The 21372-nt window shown below is 35.6% G+C and overlaps 1 protein-coding gene across 2 annotated transcripts in view; it reads left to right on the top strand.

Annotated features, from left to right (window-relative positions):
- The window catches only part of LOC131425573 (obg-like ATPase 1), a 70870-nt gene that overhangs the window by 5952 nt on the left and 43546 nt on the right, over nt 1-21372 (top strand). For both annotated transcript variants that reach the window (XM_058587564.1, XM_058587563.1), the window contains exon 3: nt 564-620. In XM_058587564.1, the coding sequence (XP_058443547.1) occupies nt 564-620 (57 nt within the window). The remainder of the gene's footprint in view (nt 1-563; nt 621-21372) is intronic.

The raw sequence follows: 21372 nt of genomic DNA, 5'->3' as shown, positions 1-21372 counted from the left end.
TGTTTGAATAACAACAACAAAATGGCGACGAAAGGCCGTAGGGACGTCCCTCCTGCTATCGGAGGAACAAAAAAAAACGGAGAACCCAACATGTTTGTTGATGCCCAATTACTAGCGGAATGGCCAACTTAACGATGCCACGCCATGCGATTTTGCCTTTTCACATTGTTTCTGCATCGCGAACCCAAAGAAAACAGGCTACCGAAATACGCAAATAAGTAGTCAGCCATCGTTTCGCAGGTCGTGCCAGCTCCCCCGGGTGGGTTCGCATTTATCAAAATTTAAAATTCAGCCCAGTCGAAAGTAGTGCCTCCGAAAAGTGGAAAAATAATGAGAGCATTGTATTTTTATTCGTTTTTTTTTTGTTTCATCAATGCCCTCGAAGCAAATGATGGCCTCCAGTTATTTTTTTTTTTACAGTGTCGTCTTCACTTTTTAGTATCATTGCGAGTTTTTAAGCCCGGGCTGCTTCGTTTTAATGATGTATAATTTTAATTTAACCTGACGAATTTTAAACTTGAAACATTATCTCAGATGTTTTCTGTTGTTCTTCTCATTTCCAGAGTTCCAGTTCCCGATGCTCGTTTCGATTACCTGTGCGAGTACCACAAGCCCTTGAGGTAAGTGTCAATATCGAGCTTGTTTTCACGTGTTCACAGTTCAATTTTGGCATATTTAGCCCTTGTTTCAAATTGGATGAGAGCATTTGTGTTGGAGTTATAACGGACCAGAATTCTATGTTTCTTCGAAAACTAGTGAAGTTTTAAGGCGTCGTCCGTCACTTTCTAATAGTATCAGCAATAGAAGAATCTATGCAGCAAACTTGTCCAAATTCTAGTTATTTTCAGGAGATGTCTCTGCAAAACCAGACCAAAGTTTTTCGCAAACATTAGTCAAAATTTACAGATTTTTTTCAAACCGAGAGGACTTGAGTTCGCAGACTTTTTTTTGAGTTTACAGACTTTTCCAATTTTTACCTAGTGCAAACAGAGATTAGTTCACTGTTCTTTTTTCTATGGTAACGTCACATTCCAAAAAAGTATTTCTGCTATGTCGATGGCAAATTAGTGTTATATGCATTTCGTGTAGTGAACCTGTTGAAGTAAAGATCATTTGAAAGAAGTGTTGATTCATTACTTTGTTTTGGAAGAAAAGTGCTGCTGAATTCCATCGAATTTTCATTGGAGCTTACGGAGAGCAAGCTGACGATATGTTGCGACTGGTGAATGTTGGTGTAATCGATTGTGGAGCGTAGAGAGTTCAGTGTGAAAGACAAATAACGCACAAGCAGAAAAAGATCCCGAGTCGTAAGGATTGGTTGAATGAAGACAGAACCCACAATCAAAAACAAACGGCGATAAGGGTTCAACGTTAGTCATCAATCTAATTCTGATGGTCTAAAGAGTCGATGGTGAAGATCCATGGGTGGGAAAATGGCTTCCCCACGAGTTGAACGGTAGACAGCATGAGGGAAGGCGATAAGGACTAGAGTCTAGGTCCAACTACTCATTTTCATGCGAGGTACTTGTATTCAACAGTGTTTAACATCAAGGAACTTGAGCAATCGCTTCTAATATTCTAATTTTTTGGCATCAGATTATGCCTCTGACATGACCCACTCGCTTTTTTGCCTTTATCATATAGAAAAATCAACTAAAAAAATCCTACTTTTGCCAATTTAGATTTTTTAATTCTAATTCCCTTAATAATAATAAAATATTTGTTGAAATGGCTATTTTTTAGTTGAATTCACCAATTAAACGTGCTGTCATTTCTTAGCTAAGGCACGCGTCATTTCTATTCAACTAATTTTTTAGTTGAATTAGAGAAATAAAGCGTTGTTTTCAACCAATATGATTGGTTGAATTGGCTTCTGCAATTTGCAGCTATATGGCGCTCGGTCACCGAGAAAATATTAACACCGTAATGACTACTAGCCACTAGATGGCACACTATTATGGAAAAAAATTTCAGTCGCGGTTGTCTTTTCTATATTGGCAGGTATAAATACGATGTTGTATTGGAGAAAAAGACATAAACGAAACATAAACTTCTTTTTGAAAATTTTTCTCATATTAGTTTATGGTTGAATGAACCGAATGTCACTATGTCGATATCCAGTTTTCGGTTCCAGAAGTACCGACAATAGTAATTAAAACGAAGCTCACTTCACTTTCTCACATATGATTGAATAGATTTTCACTAACCAAAATTCATACTGCATTTGCAATGTAGTAGTATTATGCAACAGTAATCTTCAAAACTTTCTAAAATTGTAGTATTAAAATTAATTTCTTCTGAGATATAAAGGAGAAAATGAATGATTTAAGAAAGACACTATTGGCATTATCAGTAGTCAGCTAAACAACCCGATTTCGGCTATCCTGGTTCCCGGTTTCTGATTAACTACGGGAGGTAATAGTCATATGCCCAAAAATAGATCTTACTAACTTTTTTCAGAGATTGCAGAACCGATATTCCCAATCAAATGATAGATCTTATGGTCGTACCAAAAATTACTGCATACTTTCGGATTCAACAAAAATTTACACCGTCGTTTAGAGTACGATGTCGAAATCGTATAAAATCTTTAAAATCTGAGTAAAAACTGGCGGAGCTTGTACGTCATGTTAGTTGATGATAATACAAACCGACATCGATTATACCGGATCTCGGGTTCCAGTGCCGGAAGTACCTACAATGGTGGAACTCACTTCGTTTTCTCCTAAATGGCCTAACCGATCAGAAAACTGTTTCATTATGTAGGTTATACTAGTTAATGCAAAAAACAATGTCTTTGGTTTCATTCAAGAATTGTAGAGAAACATTTTGAATAGAATACCACAGTATAGAATATGATTGATATGAGAAAGACATCATTGCACCACTTGGTGGATTGAAACAGATTTTTCGAATTGTATGGGATTCGTCACAATGATCCACGGTGGTGTATAAGATGTTTGAGATTTCTCTATTCTCTAAGAATCGTGAGTCGTGTAAATTAAATAAATGGAAAAGGCTTTTCATTTCAACTTAATTTCTTGAAAATTTGTTCAACCATCTTCAGCAGAGCTGGTATACGTCACTATCAACTAGAAGATTGCAGAGCTTACAGTCTATCGCAAAATTTAGTGCACACACCTGTTAGTTCACATATTTTCTAGCATTTCCAAGACAAATATCACAGTGAATGGAAATTTGTGTGATGGAGTACAATAAATATATTTGTCAGCTTGAGATGTATGCACACAAAGTATGCCAAATGTTTCTAAGTATTTTAAAAAAATCGAAAATATGATAAATGAGCCGTTTTCAATGAAGCAAAATTGAGTCAACAGTTATGTGTTCGTCTACATATTCTATTCTATACATATGTTAATCGAAGAATTTCGAGGTGTTTTATATCAGTGTCATATATTAACATCTGTCAGCTGCTAGGTCAGTGATCAAATTCATAGTTAACTGCATTTAAACTGTGTTTTAATCGAAATGGCTATGAAAAAAAGAAACGGATATTAGCACGCAAACTCAGGTAATAAGTTTTTTTCACATTCGACAGTATTCAAGATCATAAAAAGTGGAAATTCGAAAGGACTTTGAAAAAACTAGCTGGTAGAGGGCAAAAACGTATTATAACACCTGGAGATGAGCGGCAGATCGTACGAACATTACGAAAACATCCTAAAACAAGTATTCCGGAGTTGGCTGTGGAAGTTGCTGACAATCTTCAAAGGTCTGTTAGTGCCGATACCATCAAACGCGTAGCGCATAGGCATAACTTACATGGCCATAGCTCGGAAAAAATCGCTACTCTCCAAAGCCAATATCAAAAAGCTGCTGGAATTTGTCAAAGAACATTTCACTGACGAAACGAAAATCAACCTTTTTTTTTTTTTTTTTTATTTTTTTTAAATAACTATTAATTGGAATATGAGTTAAAATTAAATTATTAAGATTTAAATTGGGTGTTCAGCCACAAGTGGTGACTTTTCAGCCCTATTATATATATGATTTGGTTATTACCATGAAGACATCATTTGCTTCCGCAATTCTGAGATTTGTGTGTAGGGAAAATTCTAAACCTACTTGTATTGTCTAATGGGGAAAAGGAACTTATATACTAACTTACTAACTAATACAGAGAGCGAATCGATTCAATTGAAGATTGCATCGATTTTTGTCGGAATTTGCTTATAATATTATGTGACATTACATGTGAATGGTTCTATATTTGTGAGTCTGTGTAACTCATTTGTACTAAACCAGGGAGGACGCTTCAGAATCATTTTCAGAATTTTATTCTGAATCCTTTGAAGCGTTTTCTTCCTGGTGGAACAACAGCTTGACCAAATTGGTACCGCATAAAGCATGGCTGGTCTGAAAATTTGTTTATAAATTAACAATTTGTTTTTTAGACAGAGCTTAGAATTTCTGTTTATAAGAGGATATAAACATTTAATATATTTATTACACTTTGCCTGGATTCCTTCAATGTGATCCTTGAAAGTGAGTTTTTTGTCATACGTTAAACCTAAGTATTTAGCTTGATCAGACCATGTCAATTCCAAGCCATTCAATTTGAGAATGTGATTATTGTTTGGTTTTAGAAAAGAAGCTCTTGGCTTGTGAGGAAAGATAATTAATTGCGTTTTTGCTGCATTTGGTTTAATTTTCCATTTTGACAGATAATCACTGAAAATATTTAAACTTCTTTGTAGGCGACTGCAGATCACTCTTAGATTTCTACCTGTGGCTAACAGACTTGTGTCGTCACAGAATAGCGATTTCTGACAACCAACGGGTAGATTTGGAAGATCAGAAGTGAAAATATTATACAAGATTGGAGCTACACTCGAACCCTGCGGAACACCGGCTCGTACGGGTAGCAATTCAGATTTACAATTCTGATAGCTAACCTGAAGAGTACGATCAGTTAAATAATTTTGAATCATTTTGATCAAATAAATAGGAAACTGGAAATTAGACATTTTTGCTATTAAACCTTTGTGCCAAACACTGTCGAATGCTTTTTCTATGTCTAGAAGAGCAACTCCAGTGGATAACCCAGAAGATTTATTTGATTTTATCATGTTCGTTACTCTGACAAGTTGATGAGTAGTTGAATGTTCATGACGAAATCCAAACTGCTCTGGTAAAAAAATTGAATTCTCATTTATATGAGTCATCATTCTCAACAAGATAATTTTTTCAAAAAGTTTACTGATAGAAGAAAGTAAGCTAATTGGGCGATAACTTGATGTTTCTGCTGGGTTTTTATCAGGTTTTAGGATAGGAATTACTTTAGCGTTTTTCCATCTTTTTGGGAAGTAAGCTAATGAAAAACACTTGTTGAAAATTTTAACCAGGAGTCTCAAGGCAACATCGGGAAGATTTTTAATAAGAATATTAAAAATTCCATCATTACCAGGAGCCTTCATGTTTTTGAGTTTCCTAATAATTGATTTAATTTCATCAAAATTCGTCTCAATAATGTCATCGTGTGATAACACTTGGGTTGAAATATGATCATATTTCAGTGAGACTTCATTTTCAATAGGACTCACAACGTTTAAATTAAAATTGTGGACACTCTCGAACTGCTGAGCAAGTTTTTGAGCTTTTTCACCATTTGTAAGAAGTATTTGATTTCCTTCCTTGAGAGCAGGAATTGGTTTCTGAGGTTTCTTAAGAACCTTAGAAAGTTTCCAGAAAGGTTTAGAATATGGTTTAATTTGTTCAACTTCTTTAGCGAAATTTTCATTTCGCAAAAGAGTAAATCTATGTTTAATTTCTTTTTGTAAATCCTTAACTATGTTTTTCATAGCAGGATCACGAGAACGTTGATATTGTCGTCGACGAACATTCTTCAACCGAATGAGCAGTTGAAGATTGTCATCGATGATAGGAGAATTTAATTTAGTTTGAGCTTTGGGAACTGAAAGATTTCTAGCTTCGATAATATAATGATTCAAATTATCAATTGCTGTGTCAATGTCCGCAGAATTTTCTAAAATAGTTTCATGATCCACATGATTTTCAATGTGAGATCTGTAATCCAACCAATTAGCTCTATGATAGTTGAAAATAGAACTAATTGGATTAATTATAGCTTCGTTGGAAAGTCTGAATGTTACAGGAAGATGATCTGAGTCAAAGTCAGCATGAGTAATCGGTTCACTACAAATGTGACTTTGATCTGTTAGAACCAGATCAATTGTAGACGGGTTTTTCACGGAAGAGAAACAAGTAGGATTACTGGGATGAAGAACTGTGAAGTAACCAGCTGAGAGTTGATTATGAAGTATTTTACCATTACTGTTATTTTGCCTACAATTCCACTGGACATGCTTAGCATTTAAGTCCCCTATTACGAAAAATTTCGATCGATATCTTGTAAGTTTTTGCAAATCGCCTTTAAAGAAATTTATTTGTTCGCCGGTGCATTGGAATGGCAAATATGCTCCAGCGATGAAATAAATTCCATGAATGGTTTCAACTTCGATTCCCAAGCTTTCAATAACTTTAGTATTGAAAGAAGGTAAAATTCGATGTTTAATTTGCCGTTGGACAAAAATGGCAACTCCACCACCCATTCCAGTAAACCTGTCAAATCGATGAACCACATAATGTGGATTACTTTTCAATTTGACATTTGGTTTAAGAAAAGTTTCTGTCACAATGGCAATATGGATTTTGTGAACTTTGAGAAAATTATAAAATTCATCTTCACTCGATTTCAAAGATCGAGCATTCCAATTTAAAATATTCAAATAATTATTTAACATCACTGTTAAATTTTAAATTCATTATAATATTATTTGCAAATTTCCATCCGATTTGAAATGCTTCAAAAAGTGATGAAGTCGAATTCATTTGGATGATCATTTGAAAAAGTTGATCTTGTAGGTAGATCATTTTATTTTCAGTTATATCGCCTAAATCGACTTCATTTAAAGAAGCGAATGGCATTGAAGGAATATTTGTAGGTAGACTGCCATTAGAAGAAGATGATTTGGCCGGTCTACCTATTAATAAATTGTTTTCGTTAGAAGAAGAACTGCAAGGCGGTCCTGTGTTTTGATTATTTACATTAGAAGAAATAGGTGATAGATTTCTACCTAATATACCAGCATAACTGACATTAGAAGAAGATGATGACGAGGTCGATCTACCTGTCAATAAATTGTTTTCGTTAGAAGATGAATTGGCAGGCGTACCTGTATTTTCAGGTATGTTCTGTAAATTTAAGGTCGTTGATTTGACTTGTTGTCGAAGCGAACGAGCGTTTAAAATTTTTTCCCTGACAGGACATTTCAAATAATTGGATTTATGATTTCCATTGCAATTTGAACATGAAAATTTATCAGTGGTTTCATTCATTGGACAAACGTCTTTCGAATGCGATTTACCACAATTCAAACACCGTATATCCATATGACAATTTTTGGTTCCATGACCGAAGCCTTGGCAACGACGACATTGCGTTAAGTTTGCAATACGATTATGCCGTTTATAATGTTCCCAATGAATTTTAATGTGGGAAATGAAACGTACTTTTTCTAAAGTTTTCAAATTGTTTACATCACTTCGATTGAAGTGTATTAGGTAAAGTTCATGGGAAATTCCAGAGCGTGGTTTAGAAGTACCATTCGCTCTTTTTTTCATAAGTATTACTTGGGAAGGGGCAAAACCAAGCAATTCTTTTAGTTCATTTTTAATTTCATCAATACTTTGATCATTTGATAATCCTTTCAAGACAGCCTTGAAGGGTCTGTCTGATTTTATATCATATGAATAAAATTTATGAAGTTTCTCGGACAAATATCGAATAAGACGTTCGTAATCTTCCAATCCATCCACCAAGACTCGACATTCTCCTCTTCGTCCGATTTGAAATGAGACTTTTACTTCCGGGAGAAAAGTAGAAAGCTCAGTACGGAATGCTTTGAAGTCGGAAATCATCACCGTCACTGGTGGCATAGATTGATGTTTCTTCCCAGAACGACAAGCGTCCATTTTGGGAATTTTTGAAGAATTTTCTTCTATGTCGCTACAATCGGATTCAGGAAGAATCTCGTAAATATTGTTAGACGGCATAGGATCAATGGAAGGGAAATCCGTCCGTTGTCTTTTATTTTTACATTCAGATTCTATAAGATCGTGAATGTTATTAGAAAAATGTTGAATAACGGATTGTGATTTATTCCGTATTGAATTATTTTTAGCCTTAGGCTTGTTGCCTTTCCGGTTGGACGCAGGCATTTTTTAAATTAATGAAATTTTAAATTAAATTAACTAGGCTAAATTAGTCTTCGATTAGACTCCTAGCTAGCCTTAAAAAAGGCTGATTAATTTCTTAGTCACTCTAATATCACTCTTTGTATCACTTAGTCACTCTAATATCACTCTTTGTATCACTTAGTCACTTGGTTAGTGATTCAGGTAGCCTTGAAAAAGACTGAAGCCTTGAATCAATGAAACTCTAGGTAGCCAGAAAAAAATTCCAGGAGCCAAGAGCTATACGCGTGCGGTGCGAACGACTGTTCAACACCGACTGAACGAAAATCAACCTGTTTGGATAGAATGGGAGACAAATGTTATGGATAAGCCAAAATCGGAGCTGGAATCTTAAAATTTGTGTCCTACCGTTAAGCATGGCGGAGGAAGCGTAATGATGCGGGGCTCGATGGCGGCTAGTGGAATTGGTACTATGGAGTTTATTGAAACAGTTTTTTGAAATTTCCAAGGTTTTTTTTATTCAATCTATATATATAAAATAATAACGAAAAAAGTGTGTGTTGCCAATGTTCTCTGGTATGCGTGGGCCGATCTTCAAATGATTTTTTTTGTTCGAAAGGTGACGTTTATGCGAAGGTTTTAGGCTATAGTACATAAGGAAAATCCTTCAGGAAAGTAGAGAAAACTAGAAAATTGATTCGTTTAGAATTGGAAACTTTCCACTCAATGCATGCTAGATCTCCGATGATTGTTTGGCGCGTATCGAGTTATGCAATGTTGCTGCCCGCTGGAGAGCAAAATATGAATACTAGATTGTGTATAAAATCGTTTGGCGCCAAACTAGCTGGTTTGTATTCAAATGTTACTGAGCATGCTTGATTCACGTATTTCTTTATTTCGAACCACATGTTCAATTAAGTATGGTCACGAATTTGAAATTGAAGAACGACTGTAAGAAAATAAATTCATTGACGAGAGCACGTTATTTTATGATTCGTTGTTTTCTTTAAATTTCAAAAATGTGAATCTCTATCTTTACGATGGATGTAATTATTGCTACCACAATGCGCTGAACTTGAAGTGTTTAATGGAGTAATTCAGTTTAAATTCGAAGGATGTTTTTTTGGTTTGTTTTTAGCCTAAATTTTACATAAGCATTACCACTGCCCGAAAAGTAAAATTTTGCATCACAAGTTGGGGTCAGTTATAGTCATACTTCTTGAATTTCATTAGATGAATCCAAACACAACAGTTACAAAAAGTACATTCGATTGATAAATGAAATAAATTTGAAGTTAAATGGGAATATAATTTGGTAGAGTAACGGCAACCCTGTTCATCTCAATATGCAAAAACTAATTGGCAGAGTGAGATCCGATATCTCTGTTCGATAGATGGACTTAAAGGGTAAGTTGAAAATATGTGCATTCGCTTCGAGTTTTCACGTCGCTATAATAGTAGTGTTGGACAATTTTCGAACTATTCTGTCTGTGGTATTGCTTCTTAGAATCGAAACAAAGGTGTTGTATCCGATTTTACCACAATTCGTTGATTCAATGAAAGTCGAGCAATAGGTAAAATAATATGGCGGCTCTATTATTGAGAAGACTATTTGTACAAAAGGTTTAAGATCATAATCGCAGTTACAAGTGTGCGAAACTCATTTCAAATATCGCTTCATTGGATCGAGTACGTTCAGGCAAATACATTTATTGCAAATCCATTCACCTTCAGCGTCAATAATAGATACTTGATACCTTTGGAGATTTTGTGCGTATTTTTCTCAAAATGACCTCCATATTTTAGAGATTGTTTCAAATTTCAAGTACGGTTATTCATTTGAGCCCAAACGTCTTCATTTGACCCAGATACGATCCAAATTATATCAACCCGTTCGAGACGTCTTTGGGCCTATTTTTCTCTAAACAGTGGTTTTTGCAGAGTACTTCGAAACTTCAATTTATTATGTGGCTATAAACAGTTCCGCACAGCATACTCTAACCAACACTTCTGTCGCTTTTACGGACATCATCTAACGGGATTTGAGAATCATCAAGTTGACATTTTTTTCCTCTTTGAAACGATTCATCAACTTTCTCACAAACTGAAAAGTTTCTGCGATCGAATTAATAACAATTGCATTGCAACATTTTATCATTCAACTTCATTGATCACGAACAATCATGACCACATTCTTCTGAAACCATCTTTCACATAGGTCGTTTGATTATTTTAATTTTGTGAGTTTAGTGAGTTCTCCTAAACAGTTGTAGATGCTGAAATAAGGGGAACAAGTGTAAACGCATAAAAACAAATGTGTAAGGTACAGGAACAGGTGCAGAAAGTACAGGAACGCGTACAGAGATAAAAGAAACAAATATTGAAAATACCAGAACAAGTGCAGAGAGGACAGGAACAAACACAGAGTACTGGAACAGGTGCAGAAACTGATACATACAATTCAGAATCAAGAGCAGAAAGTACAGGAACAGGTTCAGAAAGTATAACAATAAATACAATGAAGTTTGAGTTTTTACATTGAAAATTGTTGTTTACCATAAATGGAGAAACAAGAAATGTTTTTTATCGCAGAACAGTTATTCGCAACCTGTGACTCCGTCTTTTTGACAATAAGCATTAAAATTGATTGAAAGTTTTTGATTTATTTAAATCTGATCTAATATTATTGCGCTACGAAGTGTGCAGGGGTCCGCTAGTAATATAATATAATATTAAGGCACACTGCTTAAGCTCTAAGATGCCAAGGGTATTTTCTAATCTTAATTATTATCTAACTTAAAACTAGAATAGTATCATTATGGAATGTAGTATAGGGGTCGCGGATTCTCGAGAATCCAGCTTTCAGCTGGCGATCGGCAGTGGCCGGTGAATTGAATTTAGCATGAAAGTCTTCCAGATGGCGTTGGTAATTATCTATGCTAACCGCATTCTTCGGTCTGTGTGGGTCCGCGGGAAATACCCCCAGGCTACGAAGGCCCGGCGGGTGGCCCACATGCTGGTCATCGACTGGAGCGGTCTTCCGTGAGCGGTGATGACGATATTACGGAAGAGAATGAAAAAAAGTAAATATTGTGGAAACGGGGTTAAAAGAGGATGTGGGAACAAAATGTCTGAAAACGACAGAGATCTAAATAGTTGCCATCGAGATGGTGAAGAGACAGGGAAGGAGGAACGAAAAAATTAGTGACCAAAAAAGATCTTGTTAGTTCCAATGAAGATGGTGGACAGGGACGGGGATCGAGAGAATCGGGCGGATGTTAGTGTCGAACCTGTAGGTGGAGATTATACTTTCTGAGCGAGGAAACCTCTGGCTGCCAACCAGGATTCGATCTGTCAGAACTTAAATTCTTTTGATATTACTCCAGAGATGCCAGGTGCAGCAGACTTTTTTCGCAAACCTTCAAAAATCGAGTTTTTCGAAAACTTTCTTCAAAATTTGCAGACTTTTCAAATTGACGCGACGTTTTTTTTTTTTGCTCGTCAAGTCAGTTTAGCGTTTTTTTTTTCGGATTTACTGACTTTTGTATTACACTCACCAGCAGGACACTCATTGATTGATGCGATTGATATTATGTTCATTTCTCCTGTCACTGCTTGATTACGATGTGACTGAATAATAATCGAACAGCATACATTGAATTGAATTGAACCAATTTTTTGTTTATGTGAGTACTCTCATTTTTTTACTTCCACAGGGAATAGGAGAATGAGCGAGAAAACAAAAAAGTAGCCTGTCTTTGACTGAGGATAGTTCTACTTGGTCATAGAATCTATCGACTAGGGTAAGGGCTCCCTATTTCATCTCATTTGTAAGAACGTCGCCTCAAAACCCCGATTTAGCCACTAAAATCACTATAACTTTTTCATATTACTGCTTCATTCGCCTTGCTCCACGTTGAGAATTGATTCTCATTTCTTGAAAATTTTACTAATATTCATGAAACAGCTAAAAATACTTATGATGTGTTCACTACTCTGCTCCTAATTTCATCTCAATGGATTTTTATCCATCCTATCGTTCCACTATTACACTCTCAGGTTCAAAATGTCAGAATTCTTCTTAAAAACGGCCTTATGCCAACTATGAGACAACACACGATATTTTTAGAACCAGTTTAAATTCAATTCAACGTTTAAAAAATTTTCAGTCGTTTCCGTTACCTGTCACTTTAAATTTAAAATTTTATTGCGAAGTTAATTTGGTGACCTCTATATGAAACCGAACACGGAATTGTTACTATTTAGCAGGGTGGCAAGTGACCGGGAAAACCGGGAAAAAGTCGGGAATTTCGTTTCACCGGGAAAAACCGGGAAAAAGTCGGAAATTTTAGCACAAATCCTGGAAAAAAATTACTAGCCCTGATCGTAGTAAATCATCATTTTCCTGATTAAACAAATGAAAAGTTGAAGCCATATATTTCATTTTGTGTTTAAGTGCGAAGTTCAGTAAAAGTTTTGAAATATCGTATTGTTCCACACAGATTTTATGGTACAAAATCCATTGGAGATGGGACCAACATCCCATGTTTCGTTCAACAATTGTAAGGGTTTGGCAGCAATTTTTAATGGATCAGAAAACATTTCTTAGTTGTTATCAACAACAGCACATCCAACGGATGCATTTGCTGGATTTCTGTTAATTTTCAGAAAAAGTTTGCATAGTATAATTGGAAAAGAAAAATCAGGTAACATGTTTAAAAAAAATATGAAAAATTCTTAGGAGCCTTCGTGTTTTTGAGTGGGTTAATGATTGTCCGAATTTCATCATAATTTGTCTTAGTAATGTCATCTTGAGACAATACTTGTGTTGTAATCTTGGTACTGATTTAAATAGGATTCATAAAATTTAAAAAGCTGTCGACTTGGACCTTGTCCACCGTTTGCAATGAGGATTTGTATTCCTTCTTTGAGAGCTAGAGAGTTTGTGAAAAACCTTAGAAAGATTTAGAAGATGGTTTGATTTGTTAAGTGAATGTTTTATGTTTAATTTATATTAAACATCATTACCTATGGATTTCATAGTAGGATTCACAAGAATGCGGGTGTTGATGTCGACGAAGAATCAAACTTAGATCATCTCAGTCACTAGAAGCATAGATTGTTTTTGTTTTCCAGAGCGACAAGAGTCCATTTTAAGAATTGAAAAGGATTTTGATCTGTTTCGCCAAAATTCAATTTTGAAAGAATATCGTATATGTTGTTAGATGGAATCGGGAGGAAAATTGTTTCTTGTTTATTTTTAACTTTAGGTATACATTTTTTAGACTATACTAGGCTAATATAGTATTGGAACACACTAGAGATGGGCAATCCGTTCACGAACAGTTCAACGAGTTATTTCTTCTCGAAGAATGAGCGAATTTTAGTTCTTTATTTAAGAATAATAGTTCTCTATATAGAAATGAAAAAAAAATCGAATTCTTAGAGGATGTATACAAGTTAGTTGCGTTTTTCGGAATGTTTGCTGGTTTGAGGAATGGGGTAGAAGTTACACACATTCGTGACCTTTGATTACGTATAAAAAAGAATGATTGTTGGTAGAAATACATGCAAAAACTACTCACTATTATTGAATTTGAATTCTGTAGCTCTCATATTATTTTCGAAGAAACATACAAAGTTTCAGAAGAACGAAACCAAAATGGTTAAAACCGGGATGAAATAAATGATATATAAAAATGAAGAACGAAAGAACGGCTCAATAGAACTAATTCTTTCGGTAGAACTATTAAATTTTGAGCGATTCTTTGTAATGAACGGTTTTGCCCATCTCTAGAATACACTCCTAGTTTGAATCCTAAGAGTCTTAAGAACTACTGATTTTGCAGAAAGCCTTAACAAGACTTATTTAGTGGTAGTCTTACAAAAGACTGAATAGTTCGGATAATAACAATTTCAATTTTAATTATAAAGCTTTAAATTTTATTCTTTATTATTTGGCTTTCAAACGACTGATGGTATTTCTGGCTACCCAGAAAACACTAACAATAATCGTTTTTGGGGTAAAAGCTGCACATAAGAGAATTATTGAAGAGAGCATGAAGTCTGAATAAAATGTGTTGATTTTTAGACAAAATGGCAAGAATTTTAATGCTGTATTCCTTCGTGAAATGCAAGAATTATTTCTTTTATCATATCCGCTGGCCAGCTATGTTTCATGTTTTAATCCTACTGTTACCTCGAATTAATTTGAAATAGTCAAAAAGATTGAGCTTTTATCTTGAAGAGACAGTACATACTAAAAACATTAGTAGCAAAGTAACAGACGAAATAAAGATGGAATACATTGAGCTGGGTGGTACTGTTGGTTCTAAAGATGAATATTTGGACAAATTGTAGATGAGGTTTTTAAACGTCGTTCCAAGGATTTTTCAAATCATAAATCTTTTAATAAGCAAATTCTCATACTTAAACAAAAAACATTTCGAAAAGTCTTGTGGCTCAGCGTTTCGTTGATAATGTTATATTGAATGCTGGGAGCGTAATTAACAAAACAGCACTCGAAATCATATAATCAATACAAGGAGGCTGTCGAACCGAAGAAACAGTTTCTAATCAAGATTAGAGCTTATATTTTCACTCTGCTGATCTCCACCTGTTCACCCTTTTCACAACCGGAAGTCGGATCCGGATGAAATTCGTATGGGACCACAAGAAAATCGGTTCAGCTATCTCTGAGAAAATTGATCGCTCAAAAACGTTACATACATAAACAAACATACACAATTTCTTATCTTTACGAACTGATTCGAATGGAATATGACACTTAGCCCTCTGGGCCTTGGTTCTAAAATCGGTTGTCGCAGTGATTGTATAACTTATCTATATGAGAAAACCAAGAACGACTTCTTCCCATTGTTATGTGCACTTGGCATTATGAATATTTCCTATTTCTAAATCGAGATACTCAAAAAATACTTTATTTTTCAACTCTCGATGTTCTTTTGGATATGGGATTTTTAGAAATATTTAAAAAAACTGAACATAGGCGATTGGAACCTGTTCTAAAAACCGGGAATTTATTGTCTCGCGCACCGGGAAAACCGGGAAAAAATCGGGAAATTGAAATCGGCAATTCACTTGCCACCCTGATTTAGGCATTAGCCCTTCTTAAAACAAAATGCAGAGTCAGAGATGCCATTTATACAGATTTATCTGTATTGTATAGATTTTGGCGTTCGCATACTGATTTAAATCAATGTAGAGATTTTATACAGATTTCCTAAATTTAATACATATTTGTACAGGTTCATAAAAAGTGAGAAGTAAATAATTACACTTTTCTCTCTGAGTATCTATTAGTATTTGATTGCAGTGATTCTTTCCCCGTTTAATAATCAACGGACAAATCACATGTTAAAATGGAAATCTTTTATGCAGATGATTATGATTACCACCATTTTATTAGTGAAAACAGATAGAGCAGATTTAGACTTTCTATGCAAAGTAATACATATTTTCTATGAAAATATCTGGCATCTCTGTGCACAGCCGATGAAACACACACACTTCACAGCGTTATGTTGACGTATAGCGGAATGAAACCAGTGCTACTAGATTTGCCACAATGGTTATTTCAATAGTATTTTACATGCTCTTCCTGGTAATATTCGAAGCCAAAACAGTTTTATTGAAATATTAATATCAATAATATAATTAAACTAATGTTTTGTTTTGTAACATTATGAGATAATATGGCAACTTTGCGAAACCAAATGAGATGAAAACAAAGCGCAATCAAGTGAATTAAGTGAAAAACTTTCATCTCATATTTTTAAAGACTTTTATTGTTTGTTGAGTAGTTTTTGAAGTATTAGATCGTTAATTGAACAAGTAGCAACTGAACATTACTAATTATGAAGTCATCCAGCATTCAATGGTAGTGTAATTGTGCGAAAAAGTGATCATGTTTTGAGACGAATCGATTAGTAGATAATCAGAAACATGACGAACTGTAGATCTTGAGACGAAAATGTGTCCTAGATTGAAAAGTGATTTTATTTTATATAAAAAACGATCATCGAAGAATTTAAAACCATTTCTTTCAATGGGAAAGTGTGACAATAGCTTTTATAATCATTTTAAAACAATTCACAGTGTGGTTCAGGTAGGTTGTAAAATAATATTCATGTTCAAAATAATGAGGTGACGGGATGAGATGGAAATAGGAGCTCAGATGAAATAGGGAGCCGTTACCCTAGCTCATTTCAGACTTCCAGTGAAACCCTCAACGAGTGAACACGTTGTATCGTGTTAGTGCGGAAGAAATTGTAGTATTTTGCGAAAAAGAAAGAATTTTCATCCGTACTTTGGCGACTCCACGTTGTCACGCAGCGAGGTTTTCACTTGTAGTCCAGTGCAAAGAAAGGCAATTGGACTATAAACGAAAATTAACTGGCAATATAGCTAAGTTGCTGTGCCATCAATCGGTGTCATCTCAAGTGGGAAGAATAATAGTATCTTATTTGACAGTCACTTTCACCGTACCGATTACAGCTGACGATGATTTTAGTCCGTCTGTCAAGGTCATTTGACATGACTGACAAATTGCAGCTCTGATCTTCAAAGAAATATAGTGCGCTATTTTTACCATTTTTTGCACATTTTATCCTGTTACTACGCAACCAGAATCCCAATGAGTAAGTATTTATTCTAACATCAGACGAAAGGTAAAATATTCATTTTCCTTTTATTATCATTACTATTTCGAGTGTCGGGTCAACCGGAATTCCTCATTGAAGTGAAGGTTAACAGATAGGTTTGTTGATCACAAAAAAGCGCGAATTACAGGAATAACAAATATATCAGTCAACTATTCAAGTTCTAATTTAGACCTCAGGATTACTCGTGATTGATACAAGTTCGACATCGGCTAGATGATTCACCAGCCTACTGTAATAGCTTGCAGGTTCTTTAACGCACTGCGGAAGAAAATGCCCGCGGAACGACCATTCCTTCACAGTGTGTGATTAGCTTTCATTACGTATGTCATCGGCCATGATCCGGAGGGCAGAACAGGGTAACCATCCTCGGCTAGTGTTTCTTTGCTGAGCGGAAGGTTCATTAGTTCGCTAAAATGATACACGTCACAGAAGGGAGGATCGAAGATTCTTATCAGTCGATCAGTCGAAGAACTGCTTAGAGGCTTAAAGAAAAAGGTCACAGGGAATGACAGAACTCGTTTTTATAGTTTAGGAAACACGTCAAATTCGATGGAGACGCTTGGCTATTTGTAGTGGACGAACCAACAAATCTGAGCAGCCAATTGCCTCCCTACATTAAATCATCATTCAAAGATGGCGAAGAAAGCGCGATGTTTTCATCCACTGGCTCATATTGCACCCAATGATCATCGAAGGGGGGGAAACATCAAATTAAGCAAATTAAAAGTTTGCGTTTCATCGTTTTTTTTTGCTTAGCACAAGGACGCCAACTGCGCCAGTACGGCAATGGAATGTCGAGTTGCAAATTTATTATTATCATTATCATGGATCGTATAAATAAGCGAAAACTGTAATTCTATATAATATGGATTCAATTACGGTTCGCACTGGTTCGTGTCTCTCGTTGGTGGGTCAATTGGTAGTTTGCTGTGCGGTCGCGGTCTGCACAGCAGGACACATTTGCGGAAAGCTTCCGAGAAGCGATGCTCCGCAACCATAGCAACAAAAACAAAAAAAAAACAACAGAAACCGCAACAACCCTGCTGCGCTGCTGCACAGTCAATCGAGCTTGCTTTTTTTCTTTTTCAATGGTCGATTCATTCTCGCTCTCTTCGCTACCGCTACCGCGGTGGTATAATTGTAAAGCGTGAAATTTGCTGCAGCTTCTGGACTTGATTGTCCACTGGTTCGCGGATAGTAATTTTCCGTATTTTTTTTTCTTGATTTTGAATACGCCACTTGATTGACTGCGGTTGTACTTCTCCAAAGGATGAGTTTGTGGGAATATTCAGTTTACGGCCAAAGTTGGATGCGCCGTGGAGTTCACCCGGCTCGTCACAGTTCAATTGGGCTTAACGGAGGCGTGTGTTTATCGACGTTTGCTGTTTGATTAGACGGCGAAGCATTCAAGCGTTCTATCATCATCAAGTCAATCCTGGTTATCATGTAAATATTGAATTCTCTGTGTTGAACAAGCCGCGGGAATGATACCTGTCAATTTTTCCTTCGATCAATCAGTGTTTCTCAACTCATTTGCATTTTTTACTTCCTCCTTAGTGTTTCTGAATTCCTGTCTCTTCATTGTCCAATAGTTTTCAATTGGATGGCAGTTCAGTGCAGTTCGGTAGATTCAAGTCGACAAATTTGGGATTTAACCAAATTTAACTTCGCTTTCTAGACTCGAACAGCCTGCCAAATGAGATACTTCGATGCAAATTCCGACATTTCTTATTGCCTTTCTCTGTAGAAAGGTATTAGAATTGCTCTAAAAACCGACTTTAGAATGGAGCCTCGGAGACCCTTAGTGTTATATATCAATCGACTCAGCTCGACGAGATCGGAAAATGTCTGTGTGCGCACTTTTCGAAGATATTTTTACCGCTTAATTTTCTCAGAGATGGCTGAATCGATTTTAACAAACTTAGGCTCGTTTGAAAGCCATTGATCAAGTTCGAAGATCAAATGGCTGTGACTTTTGGTTCCGGAGATATGATTGTATAAGTGACGTAACCGACAAAACGCGTCGTTTTTTTTACCGCGCAAGTTTCTCGGAGATGACTAGGTCTATTTTCAGGTCAATAATCAAGTTCGACGATCAAATGGCTGACTTCCAAGTCCGGAGATATGATGGTATTAGTGACGTAACCGACAAAAAAGGCTGATTTTTACCGCGCTTATATAAGGGTGCCAATGTTTTGGGATCACCTCTAATGTCGTAAAGCGCTAGTGCTCAAAAGTTTGAGCACCTCGAAAAAAGTCATCATGCAAAATTTGAGTTAAATCGGACAGGTAAGGGGTGCTGCCGGCGGTGGTTAAGTTTAGAAAATTTTCGATCTTGAAAAAGCACCATAGGGGAGAGTACATGAAATTTCCGAAATTGAACATTTCTGTTGATGCCAAAAGTTTTAAAATTGCATGAAACGTTGGATTTAGTGTCATCTCAAAAAAAAATTTTTTTTTTTTTAAATCGACTTTCTGGGAAAAAATTTGATATATTTTCTGAGTCCCAGAAAGTCGATGTTTTCAAAAAAAAAATTTCAGAGGTGACACTAAATCTCAACGTTTCATGCAATTCTAAGACTTTTGGCATCAAATTTTTTTTCCGATTTCGAATATTTTAAAACATTTTTCTTCCATTGTTGAAAGAATAACCGAAATCGGTTTGTTTGACTGTCTACTGATGAAAACTATCAATTGGAGTAGTTTTGAGGCCGATTCAGAATCTTTTTCACTTTTTCGCCCTTTTAAGTGATGGTTCAACACACAACCCTATATTTCCGGTTCCGGAAATCGGATCTGGACGAAACTCAGGAATTCCGTATGGGAGCACAGGACCTTTCATTTGAACCTAAGTTTGTAAAAATCGGTCAAACCATCGCTAAAAAAAGTAAGTGAGATCCATTTGGGAAAAACATGATCACTATTTCCGGTGCCTCCGAAATCGAAAACCGGGTACCAGAATAGCCGGAATCGGTTTGTTTGGCCATCTACTGATAATGACTACCGATTGAAGTAGTCTTGAGGCTAGTTTAGATTTTTTTTTTCGTATTTTGTTACACCGCTCTAAGTGACGGTATACCATTTTTGACATACTTTTCCGAATAATTCCGGAATCGGAAGTCGGATCCAGATGAAATTCAGAAGTTTTGCAACGGACCATAAGTCCATTAATTTGAACTTAAGTTTGTAAAAATTGGTCTAACATCTCTGAGAAAAGTTAGTAAATACTTTAAAATTTCAATTTGCACACTAATTACCCTGTAATTCCGGAACCGGAAATCGGATTTAGATGAAATTCAACAGTTTCGTAAAGGACCATAAGACCATTCAGTTCTATCCAAGTTTGTGGAATTCGGTCACGCCATCTCTGAGAAAAGTTAGTACACATATTTTCATTTTTTGCATGTTTTACCCCATAACTCCGGAACCGGAAGTCGGATTCGAACACAATTCAGGAATTTAATATGGGACCTAGAGAGCTTTCATTTGAATTTAAGTTTGTTTAAATCGATTAAGCCATTTCTGAAAAAAGTTGGTGCACTTATTTTCACATTTTTTTGCACATTTTACACCATAAGTCGGATCCGGATAATATTCAGGAATTATTGATCCACAAGACCTAAGTTTGTAAAACCCGTTCCAGCCTTCGCCAAAAAAAGTTAGTGCAAAAAAAACATTAATACACACACAGACATTTTGCGTACTCAACGAACTTCTATACGAGAAAGGCAAAACACGTTTTGTCAGTTACGTCACTTATACCATTATCTCTCCAAAACCGAAAGTGACAGCCATTTGATCTTCGAATTAGTTCAATAGCAATAGTAAACAGTAATTTTAACAGGTCCAAACCTTGTTAAAATCGGTCTCTCTGAGCTATCTCTGAGAAAATTGAGCGGTAAAAATATCTTTGATAAGTGCACAGACATACACACACAGACGATCTCGTCGAGCTGATTCTAATGTTATATAACACTATTTCTATAGGGGATGGCAGACCAGTCGAAACGGCTTTTTTGAATTGCTGTATCTTCGGTAATATTGAACCGATTTGGCTAATTTTTGTATCGATGGATTTTTTTTGAATGTCTAGATTAATGTAAAATTAGTACTGACTTAGATTGAAGCACTGGTCAATTTTTTTCCATAAGTACGTTTATTTCATAGGCAATATACATAAATTTTTCTTCGCCGTGGCATCCACAATACATAGTACTTTAAACCTAATACATTTCGAATATCGTATTAGTATGTTGGCATTCATTAGTTAATCTAAACACTGTTTTTATCAAGCGAGTTGCTATTATAAATTACATTAAATGAAATACATTTATTTTGTACATGATCTTATAACTATTTCAGGTTTATTTGTATCAGTTCATCACTTTTATTTAATATAAGATAGCTGGCTATTGGTTGAACTCATGGAAGAGAGAACAGTCTAACATAA

This window comes from Malaya genurostris, chromosome 1 (genome assembly GCF_030247185.1).
Source record: "Malaya genurostris strain Urasoe2022 chromosome 1, Malgen_1.1, whole genome shotgun sequence".
NCBI lineage: Eukaryota > Metazoa > Arthropoda > Insecta > Diptera > Culicidae > Malaya > Malaya genurostris.
This window is presented reverse-complemented; position numbering and strand designations above follow the sequence as displayed.